General features: G+C 36.6%; 2 protein-coding genes across 2 annotated transcripts; one reads left to right on the forward strand and one right to left on the reverse strand.

Moving 5' to 3' along the window:
• Positions 1-326: 326 nt before the first annotated feature.
• Positions 327-1,250, forward strand: LOC107910432 (protein TRACHEARY ELEMENT DIFFERENTIATION-RELATED 7A). Its single transcript, XM_016838269.2, has one exon. It carries the CDS (start codon positions 415-417, stop codon positions 1,027-1,029), a length of 615 nt encoding a protein of 204 aa, XP_016693758.2. The 5' UTR covers positions 327-414; the 3' UTR covers positions 1,030-1,250.
• Positions 1,251-8,619: 7,369 nt separating this feature from the next.
• Positions 8,620-11,406, reverse strand: LOC107910431 (alcohol dehydrogenase class-P). Its single transcript, XM_041088425.1, has 10 exons — positions 11,139-11,406; positions 10,773-10,909; positions 10,642-10,688; positions 10,225-10,550; positions 10,030-10,112; positions 9,854-9,929; positions 9,684-9,745; positions 9,445-9,540; positions 9,196-9,357; positions 8,620-9,011 (listed from the first exon to the last, which is right to left on the reverse strand). The coding sequence occupies exons 1-10, from the start codon at positions 11,170-11,172 to the stop codon at positions 8,895-8,897; spliced, it is 1,140 nt and encodes a 379-aa protein (XP_040944359.1). The 5' UTR covers positions 11,173-11,406; the 3' UTR covers positions 8,620-8,894.

Here is an 11,406-nt window from a genome sequence, read left to right on the forward strand (position 1 = left end):
TACAGAATGGCTTGCTTGCAAGTTCTAATTATCCTTGTTTAACTAAGTAGTTGGCCAAATTAAAGTTAAGACAATTTAGACTTTCTTTTATAATTTCGTGTCTTGCTTCTCCAAGGTGACCACTTTTATCCATATATGTATATATAAAATATAAAATATATATCTTATGAGTTTGGATTTCTTATTATCATGGAAGTATAAGTGTTTTACAATGCAAACAAAGCCCCTGTTGCCCAACTCCTCTAAACTTAGAATGAGAGTCAAGTTATTAGAAACTTCATATGCTTTTATATTCTCCAAAAAAGAAGGCCAAACCTTCACTACAAATAGACTTCCAAATGCTACCATTTTGTGCAACCAAAAGCTAAATAAAAAGGTATCAATTACTTTGTAGTATCTATTTCTCATATCCCAATGGCTTCTCCTATTAACTTCAACTTCCCTTATTTCTCTCCACCACCACCTCACCAGCCTTTCCAGCCACCTCCTCCTCCATACCATCCAACCTCACCACCACCTCCACCACCACACAATCCAGTTTCTCCACCACCACCACCCCACCATCCAATCACTCCACCGCCACCTCATGTACATCCTCCACCACCTCCCCATGTGCGTCCACCACCACCAGCACCACTTCCTCCAGCACCATCACCGAGTAACCATACAGTTATAATAATTGTATTCGTCTCATGCGGCGGCGTGTTCTTCCTAGCATTCCTGGCCGCCGCTCTCTTTTGCTTCCTCAAGAAGAAGAAGAAGAAGAAGACGGTTAAAGAAATGGACAGGGTTCATGTGGATGAACATCTGAAAGTGAAGGAGGCCATTGTTCCTGGTCCCGATGGACCTCGCGCTGTATTACTTGAGATTGAAGACGATATTCATATTGATCATGAAGATATTATAAAGACCCAGAAAACTGAAAAAGGTTCCAATCTCCATTCTACTCTGCAAAATCTTAAAGACATTGAAGAAGGAACTAAAGCTTCTTCAAGTTCTAATCATCATCAACTGGAACACAAAGCTTAGTCTTGTTTCTGTTTCACTATAATCATTTTAATTGATATTTAACACAATTGTTGATATCTTTATTTATGAATTCCAAAATAAAATGTGATGTAATTATAAGTTCATTTTCATTTTTCTGTTGTTTTTTTTTTCATGGATGTAATAAAATTTAGAAAAGCAAAAGATATTGCGATTGTTTTATAAACTTATAATTGTTTTAATGAAATTTATTTTTTACTCAAGTTTAATTAAAAAAATAGAATTTAAGCAACACAAATTATTTACATTAGACTAGTAGTTAAATAATATAACCATAAATTTATCTTTGAATTAAAATTAAATAATCAGTCATTCCAAAAAGAAATCAGGCATCTAATTTCATTCAACTAAACCCTTTAATATTTATTTTCACTAAAATTAAATCCTCGATCAGATAAATTAGTTTTTTTTTCTGTTAATTTTAGTCTATAATTGAGTGAGAGTGTGTGTTGTGGTGTCTGATTTATTGTAATAAGTAGGGGTGTTGAATCGGTTAATTGACCCAAAATATTATTAACTGAATTAATTGATCTTTTTAAATTTTTAACTGTTAATTAAATTAAAAATTTTTCAAAAAAAATTAACTGAACTGAACTTTTCTGATTAATTCGGTCGGTTAACCGAAATTTATATATTTTTTATATTTTTTGGTTAAAACAAATATAAAACATATAAAAAAATTAATCGAAATAACCAAATTAACCAAATTTAATATATGCAAAATGTATACAAAAATATAAAATTTAGATTAATTTGGTTAATTAACCGATTTCGAACTGAATTAACCGTTAACCGAAGTTCTAAAAAATTATTAATCGACCCCGACCTAATTAATTCGAGTTTACCCGAAATTTACACACCCCTAATAATAATAACTTTAGTCAATGAGTTTTCTTTTTAATTGTTAATTTTTTTATTTCTTAATGATTATTATATTCCAAGTTATAAAATACATTTTTCATATTAATAGATAATAAATATATATAAAAAAAAGTTAATTTATAGAGGATAAATATTTGGAACACTATTACTCGAATTTAAAAATTCCACAAGTAAAATTGAAGTGATGACAAGTATATATGTTATATATAAAAGAAATAAGAAACATGGTAAATTTATAATTTTGCTTTTAGAGTTAAAAATTGCATTATCAATATATCAAATATTCATATTTTATAAATTGATAAAAAAATACCATAATTATTTAAGAGTAAGTATTTGGTATACCGACAGTGTTTTTTTTTATTCTACAAGGAGTTGTGAAAAATTGATTTGTCTCTTTTTTTTAATATTTTACTATACTCCTATAAAACATTTGTCAACCCCTAACTATGCTTATGGAATCTAAAAATTTCACTCGCACTGTATAAAATATTTTCTCATTATTTAATACATTGTCTATAGAATTTTATTAGATTTCACAATTATGTTAAAGGTGTGATCAATGTCACATTTTATTTATATATTTAATTTTATATTACATCTAATTAAACATTTGACACATTCTAAATTTACTTATAGAATTTTTAAAAAAAAACACTGTAAATAATGTATAGATTAATTTTTCAAAAAAAGTAATATTATCGCTTAAACAGCTCTATAAATATCCACATTGTTTTAAAATTTCTTTTTTCAATGACATTATTTTTAACATAGGAATAATTTGACTTCAACGAAAGTATGACATGTACAATCTATACAAACTACTTAATTTCATCCATAGGATTTATATTTTTTAAAATTATTATATTTCATAATATAATTATAGTATATAACTTTAAATCTGCTTAATATCTATCTAGTATATTTTATTTTTAGTTTATTTTTAACTTATCACACATTATATACGTAAATTATAATATATGAAAAAAGGGTCCTATAGCATTGCCCTTAAACCTTAATCCAAGCATCATAGAGTTAAGGTAGGCTGTAACGATGATAATTTCCCTTCATTAGAAGCAAAGATATTGTCAAAAAAACCTATTTTTTTAATACCATGTGACATCATTTCATGAAATCATTTTATAGGATGCTGCCATATGACATCCCAACTAACTTTTTTCTTTAAGAAATTTTTTTGTCACATTAGACAACTAGTTCAATGGGAGATTGATATGTTGTGTGGTTTGAGGGTTTTAAAATTCTAAATTTAGATATAAAATTATAGAATTATCTTCAAGTCTTTAATGTAAATTCTTTTTTAATTTTCTCTTCGCAAAAAAAATTCATAAATACTTCTCAAATCCTACTATGTTACAAGTCAAAATAATTCTTGACATATTTGTTAAATTAGATGTGATGTGGATAGAATTCACTCGTATCTCATATTAAAGTTTGATCTTTAAGTTTGTTGATGGGGTAATGTAGTGTATGTGTGTGAGTTTGAAATTATATTGTATAAAAAAAGAGAAAAAATGTTTTAGATATTCTAAATATATCTATGATTAATTTGTTAGAGTTAATATAGTCAAAGCAGTTGTAATATAGTCAAAACCGTTGTACCGTTGTAAGTCTGTTAGCAGTTAGTCTGTTAGCAGTTAAAGATGATAGCAGTTAGAAAGGTTGCTGTAACGTCTGTCAGCTTCAGCTCTCATGCATGTATAAATACGTGCAACCTGCATGTATTAAGCAAGTCTTTGAATAAGATGTTTCTCTTCAGAGTTTTCTTCTTATAATTTCACATGGTATCAGATGTAAGTATTTCCTGGTTTTTTTTCTTTTTTCTCTTTCGCTGTGCAGTTTTGTATTGGGCAAGATGACATCCAGTGCTTCTGATGGAGTTCTTGACAGTCGTTTCTTTTCAACAAAGCGTATTAGTGTTCTTCTTGATGATAATACGTATCTACTCTGGCGCCAGCAAGTTCTCTTGGCTGTGAAAGCGCATAAATTACAGCGCTTCTTGGATTCTCAAAAAACTCCGCCACCCTCGTTACTTGTCGATGATAATGGTGGTTCGTATGAAAATCCAGATTTTGCATTGTTTGAACAGCAGGATAGTGCCCTTGCTTCGTGGTTACTCTCTTCTATTAGTCAGACGGTGCTTCCTCATCTCATTGGCATGGATACTAGCGCCAAGATTTGGAATGCGGTTGTTGCTTTGTTTGGTAGTAAAACAACCTCTAAACTGATGGCATATCGTCGAGCGTTACACTCTCAACGCAAAGGTGACCTTGGCATGAAGGAGTTCTTGATGAAGGTTAAGGGTTGTTGTGACAATCTTGCTAGTTGTGGAGAAATCATTGGAGAGCATGAACACATTACTGCAATCCTTAATGGCCTACCTCCAGATTATGAATCGATTATCACAATTATTACGGCGAGTCAGATTCCCTACACGGTACAAGGAGTAACCTCTATGCTTCTTGATACTGAGGCTCGTCAGCAGGTCGTAAGTACTGAAGTATCCAGCTCGGCAAACTTGGTGTTGAATGAGTCTTCTGATGATCCTGGTTCACTACCTGCTTATCAGCCATCATCTTCAGTTCGAGGACGTGGGTGAGGGCATTCGTCTAGCTCAAGAATTCAATGTCAGCTTTGTGGGAAGGCTGGTCATCTTGTTGACCGCTGCTACCATCGTTTTGACTCATCATACAAGAGTAGCAACTATAGACCCCCTCCACAAGCAAATATGTGCATGACTGGTTCTAGTTCATCCGCACCTTGGAGTCCGTCTACACCTTGGTTTTCTTATCCTCAGCAAAGTCCTCCGTGGGGTTCTCCAGGTTGGTGTTTTCCTCCTCCTTCATCTGTCTGGCCTAACCCGTTTGTTGGTAGCTCTCCACAACAGGTTAGTATGCCCCAACAAGTCAGTATGCCATCTGCTGGTGTCACACCACCTCAAGCTTATGTTGCAACTCCTGAAACAGTAGCTGACAATGCATGGTATCCAGACTCTGGTGCAACACACCACCTCACCAATTCAGCTACTTTGGTTGGTGACGGTGGGTCATGTAACGGACCAGGTAAGGTTTTTGTTGGTAATGGTTCTGCATTACCTGTTTTATCTACTGGGCAGTCCTCATTAATCACGAGATCTCGACCATTGTACATGCGATCTTTACTGCTTGTTCCTGGAATTACTAAAAATCTATTATCTGTGTCAAAGTTTGCTGAAGATAATCAGGTAATGTTTGAGTTCTTGCCTACTCAGTGCCGGGTGCGTGATTTAAGGACCAGAGAAGTGCTTCTTCGAGGGTTGGTGCATCATGGGTTATATAAGCTTCAACTCAACAAGTCTCCTGCACCTACAACTCTGTCTCATGCTGCTCAATGTCTTACAACAAGCACAAAGCTTCCTATTAGTGTTTGGCATGCTAGATTAGGCCATCCATGTAAAGCAACACTTACAAAAGCTCTTCTTCAGTGTAATATACAGTTTATAGACAGTAATAAATTTGTTGACTGTGTTGCCTGTCACTTGGGTAAAGAACGCAAGCTTCCGTTTTCAAAGTCATGCACTGAGTATTCCTCACCTTTGCAATTAGTAGTGGCTGATGTCTGGGGACCCGCTCCTGTTGTATCCAACGATTTTCGCTACTATGTTGCATTCACTGATGCTTATTCACGCTACACATGGCTCTATTTTTTGAAGAATAAGTCTGATATTGCTACTGTATTTCCACAGTTTCACCTTCAAGCTGAGAGGATGCTTGGTACTAAGCTCAAAGTTCTACAAACTGATGGGGGAGGGGAGTTTCAGGCTTTGAAGAACTATTTGAGTCAACATGGGATTCTACAGAGGCTCACATGTCCATACACATCAGCTCAAAATGGGCTTGTCGAACGGAAACATCGCCAGGTAGTTGAAATCGGTTTGTTTATGCTAGCTTATGCCACTATGCCCTTGTTATTCTGGAATGAAGCATTTTGCAGTGCAATATTCTTGATTAATAGATTACCCTCTCAACCCTTAGGTGATATATCCCCATATGAAAAACTTTTTAAAACAAAGCCAAATTATTCTTTCCTTCGAACGTTTGGTTGTCTATGCTTTCCTAATCTGAGACCTTTCAACAAAACAAAATTACAATTTCGATCCACTCCCTGTGTTTTTCTTGGCTATTCTCCCTTGCACAAAGGTTACAAATGTAGAGACCCTACAGGCAAAATTTACATTAGCCGTCATGTCACATTTAATGAAGCTATTTTTCCCTATAAAACTCATACCTCAATAGTCAAGCCATCCATATCTAACACTTCACAAATAAATTCAAAATTGTTTGTCATAAAGCCTAGTCCTGTAGCTCATCATAACACCTCACCTAATATCATTTCTACTAATATTTCTTCAACACCTGTCTCATCTACTCCAACAACTACAATGCCTATTTCACAGCCCACTTATTCAACATTAGCTCACTCACCATCCACCTCACCCATATTACCTACGGCTTTATCACATATACCAACACAACCTTCTTCTTCCACGTTAGTCCAATTACCGTCCACTCCATCCATATCACCTTCAGCCTCACCACCTATTCCAATACAAACCACTCATTCTGTCCCAACAAATACTCATTCCATGATCACAAGGAGTAAAGTTGGCATTTTCAAACCAAAAGCTTATCTGAGCGAGGTGTCTACTTCTTCAAGTGATGTTCCTTTTGACATACATGCTGCAATGAAGTTTGAATGCTGGCAAACGGCAGTACACAGTGAGTTACAAGCCTTGAGTCGTAATAATACATGGACTCTCTGCTCCCTTCCTGAGAATAGACGGGCAATCGGGTGTAAGTGGTTGTTTAAAATTAAAAAGAAGGCTGATGGTTCTATTGACAGGTACAAAGCAAGATTAGTTGCAAAAGGTTTTTCTCAGCATGCAGGGTTTGATTTTCATGATACCTTTAGTCCTGTTGTTCGAGCTTCTACCATTCGGACCATTCTTGCATTAGCAGTTATGCAGGGGTGGGTTGTGCGTCAAGTTGATATCAACAATGCTTTTCTCAATGGCGAGCTTACTGAGGAAATATATATGGAGCAACCACCTGGTTTTGAAGTTCTGAATGCCTCTGGTCAGTCACTTGTGTGTAAGTTAAATAAGGCACTTTATGGCTTGCGTCAAGCTCCTCGAGCATGGTTTCAAACGCTCAAACAGTACCTTGTCACTGAGCTTGGCTTCCATGCATCAAAAGCAGATTCATCTTTGTTCATTCGGGTGTCTACTGAGACTTACATGCTACTAATGGTGTATGTAGATGACATCGTAATCACTGGTAGCAGTAGTCAAGATATAGATGCAATGGTTCGTCGTTTACATGATAAGTTTGCCCTTAAGGATATGGGAAATCTTAGTTATTTTTTGGGAATTGATGTTCAACATACGTCCCAAGGAATGTTACTCAGTCAGAAGAAGTACATTACTGAACTGCTACTCAAGACTGGCATGCTTGGTGCAGCCTCTACACCAACGCCCATGGTCGTCACTCCTAAGTTGGCGGTTTCAGATGGAAGCTCTCCCTTTACAGATGTGCATTTGTATCGTAGTACAGTGGGCATGCTTCAATATGTCTGCATTACTAGACCAGATTTATCATTTTGTGTGAACAAACTGAGTCAGTACATGAGCTCTCCTACTGTCACTCATTGGAAAGCTGTAAAACGGGTCTTACGGTACTTGGCTGGCACTATGGATCATGGTTTGTATTTTGAAGCAGGATCGTTGGAACTGGTGTGTTATTCAGATGCTGACTGGGCCTTCTCAATTGAAGATCGACGGTCTACGTCGGGGTATGTGGTGTACTTAGGATCAAATCCAATTACCTGGTGCTCAAAGAAACAGCCTGTGGTATCCAGGTCATCTGCTGAAGCAGAATACCGTAGCCTTGCCAATTGCGTATCTGAGTTACTATGGATCAAACAACTACTGGATGAAGTCCGGATTTCTTTGACTAAGCTGCCAATTGTATGGTGTGATAATTCTTCTGCTGTTTCAATTACATCATGCTAGGATGAAGCATGTGGAAATAGATCATCATTTTGTTCGAGAAAAAGTTCATGCTGGAATGTTGCAAGTGAATTTTGTTCCATCTGCTCAACAGATTGCTGATGGTCTCACTAAACCAATACCTCCTAAACTGTTTGTCTCTTTTCGACGTGCTCTTCAAGTGCTGTCAGTAAGTGAAATTAGTGATCAAAAGTCCAAAGAAATGTTAAGGGAATGTTAGAGTTAATATAGTCAAAGCAGTTGTAATATAGTCAAAACCGTTGTACCGTTGTAAGTCTATTAGCAGTTAGTCTATTAGCAGTTAAAGATGATAGCAGTTAGAAAGGTTGCTGTAACGTCTGTCAGCTTCAGCTCTCATGCATGTATAAATACGTGCAACCTGCATGTATTAAGCAAGTCTTTGAATAAGATGTTTCTCTTCAGAGTTTTCTTCTTATAATTTCACATAATTTACAGCTTGATTAATAAATTGCGAATGTTTTCCTCAAGGTCCTTTTTCAGATATTATTGACACAAGTAGAAAAGTAGGAGTAATGGGGTAACGAAACAAGTGAGAAGCTGAGCCTATGGCAATACAATGCAGAGAACAGAGAATGAAAGGCACGAAAAAAGGAAGAAGATTACCATTACCAACAGCAAAACCATGTACCACTTTATTTATTTCCTTAATCACACTTTGCACATGTGCATATACAAAAGGAAAAACTCAAGCTCAAAGTATGTAAAATCTCAGACAACTTTTTAGCCACTAAATTTTTTAAGGGTAATTGATTAAACAAGAAACAAGGACTTTTAAAAATATTAAATAGGTGGTGTATATTGTGTCTGTAAACTATGAGGAAATCAAAACCCTACAGAAAAGCCCTTCATCCATGGATGATCAATCCAGGCTATCCATTCCTTATGCATCCATGCGAATCACACATCTCAGTCCCTCACCCGCAAGCATTAACTCAAATGCCTTGTTGATCTCTGAGAAAGGCACAGTGTGTGTGATGAATTTATCCAGCTCAAGTTCCTGCAACATCAAATATATCACAGTGTTTACTGTCTGTTAGTATATTTGTATGGAATAGAAATTGTACTCGTGTCCAATACATATTTGAACCAGCATTTACATATTCATGCATAAATATCAAACACATTCTGTTTTGGTGTTCAACAGTCACTCCTGATTCCAATAAACAGGAAGATAAACTCACCTTGTTCATATATTTCTCCACAACAGCAGGAATGTCAGACCGAGGTTTGTAGTTTCCAAAGAAAGTACCCTTGAGAGTCCTCTCATTCAGCAGATTCACTGGGTGAGTTTTGAACGCATCGTCTTTGTTTGGAACACCCACAAGCACCGCAACTCCCCACCCCTGAAAATCAAGTCATTTCAGCTAAACATGAAAAATGATATAATCTAGCATCATTGATAAAGAGGAAAATGTTGTGAAGCTATTTACATCGTGGACGCATTCAAATGCGGAAATCATGGCCTGGATACTCCCCGTACATTCAACACTGCGATCGACTCCTCCACCAGTCATCTCAACAATGACCTGATCATTAGAATCATTTCTTAATAAGGATCCCATAACAAGTTGACAGGTTTTACGCAAGGTGACCCTAGTAACTAATGGTTATGTTCCAATCAGAATCCAGCAGGATGCATATAGAAATGAATTTTCAAGTGGGAACCAACCTCTTGGACAGGTTTGTTGTAATCTTTTGGATTCACGAACTCTGTAACACCGAATTTCTTGGCTGCAACAAGTAATAAGAATAAATATGATCAGTTTTGTAATTTCGCTTAACCAGAAACATAACCGATCTTGGAATGTTTTGTTCAAGTAACTACAAAACCAATGCTACCTTGTTCGAATCTGCTGGGGTTCAAATCAATGCCAATGATCCTTGAAGCACCGGATACTCTTGCTCCTTCGGCAGCCTAAATTGCAGAATAGAGAATTAAAGATAAATGAGTCCTACACTCTTTCTAGTCGTCAAGAAAAAGAAAACATAGCATCAAAGCGACAAGAATAACTCACAGCAAGACCAACAGCGCCTAGTCCGAAAATCGCAACAGATTGACCCTTTTTAGGTTTAGCAACATTCACAGTGGCACCAAAACCTACAAGAACAAAAGCAAAACAAGTTGTGACACAAGAACTTCTTCACTTTCATTTACATCGTTTACATCTCCCAAAGAAAAGGGGGGGGGGGGAATTTAGTCCCTAACTAACCTGTGGACATCCCGCAGCTCAGAACACAAACTTTATCAAGTGGAGCATGTGGATTGATCTTGGCGACCTGACCGACATGGACGACAGTGTATTCGCTGAAAGTAGACGTCCCAAGGAAGTGGTAGATAGGCTTCCCATTGATGGAAAACCTGGATTTTCCATCATTAATCATTCCAACCCTATCAGTGTTGATTCGGAGGAGATCACACATGTTACTCTCTTCAGACAAGCAATGGGGACACTCCTTGCATTCCCCAGTGAAGATGGGGAGAACATGATCACCTGGCTTTAGATCAGTCACGCCCTCTCCTACACTCTCCACAATCCTAAACAATACTCAAAAGAAAAGGATTAATGCGTATACACATGATAAGTATATTGTAGGAACTCTAAACATTTAGACTGACATATACATACCCCCCAGCTTCATGTCCAAGTATGCGAGGAAACAGAGGATTTTGTCCCTACAATAACAGAAACAATGTCAGAGTTAGATTGAAAATCTTTCTCCTAACAAGTTGAAGTAAGAAAAAAAGAGAAGTGTGAACCTTAGCATCCCAGAAGTAGACATCGGTGTGACATAAAGAAGTGAAGAGTATCTTAATACGGACTTCATCCTTCTGCGGTGGTGCCACTTCCACTTCCTCTATTGACAGTGGCTTCCCCGACTCCCATGCTACAGCAGCTGCAATAATACCACAACCATTGAATTAGCAAAGCAATAGCCAAACAACCCAATAATCAGTCGAAAGATGGACAAAACAAAGAGAAAGTTTTAACAAAAGTCAAAACCAGCAGAAAACATGCAAAACCAGAGATCTCAGAAAAAAAAAACCGCAACAAAGAACAGTGATCATATAATCAGAAACAGTTGCAAATAAGAAAGAGAGAGAGAGAGAGAGTCGATTGATCACCTTTGCAACGGATGACCTGACCAGCAGTACTCATAATGGCTGTTAACAGAAATAAAGTCTTTTGTCAATGTGATTACTTGGTTTTTATTTTATTGTGTGTGCTTGATGAAGAAAGAAGAAAGGTAACAAGGTTGTATTTATAGCTGCAGAAGCCATATCCAGGTCACTGCATTACGCAAAGCACACCAATGGTTTGCTTTTCTGTCAAATGACCGTTTTCTTTGCAGGTGAATCAGTGTCTGGTTTTATGTGGTAGCAGTATTCTGTT

The sequence above is a fragment of the Gossypium hirsutum genome, chromosome D02 (assembly GCF_007990345.1).
Source record: "Gossypium hirsutum isolate 1008001.06 chromosome D02, Gossypium_hirsutum_v2.1, whole genome shotgun sequence".
In the NCBI taxonomy this organism is placed as follows: Eukaryota; Viridiplantae; Streptophyta; class Magnoliopsida; order Malvales; family Malvaceae; genus Gossypium; species Gossypium hirsutum.

Bases quoted from the DNA above. Each gene is read 5' to 3' on its own strand.
- LOC107910432 (XM_016838269.2), top strand. From the start codon at position 415: ATGGCTTCTCCTATTAACTTCAACTTCCCTTATTTCTCTCCACCACCA.
- LOC107910431 (XM_041088425.1), bottom strand. From the start codon at position 11,172: ATGAGTACTGCTGGTCAGGTCATCCGTTGCAAAG. The intron at 9,930-10,029 runs GTGAGTTATTCT...TCTGCAATTTAG, and splicing joins TAGGCGCTGTTGGTCTTGCT to GCTGCCGAAGGAGCAAGAGT. The intron at 9,358-9,444 runs GTAAATAGCTTC...CTTGATTTTCAG, and splicing joins CATTTGAATGCGTCCACGAT to GGGTGGGGAGTTGCGGTGCT.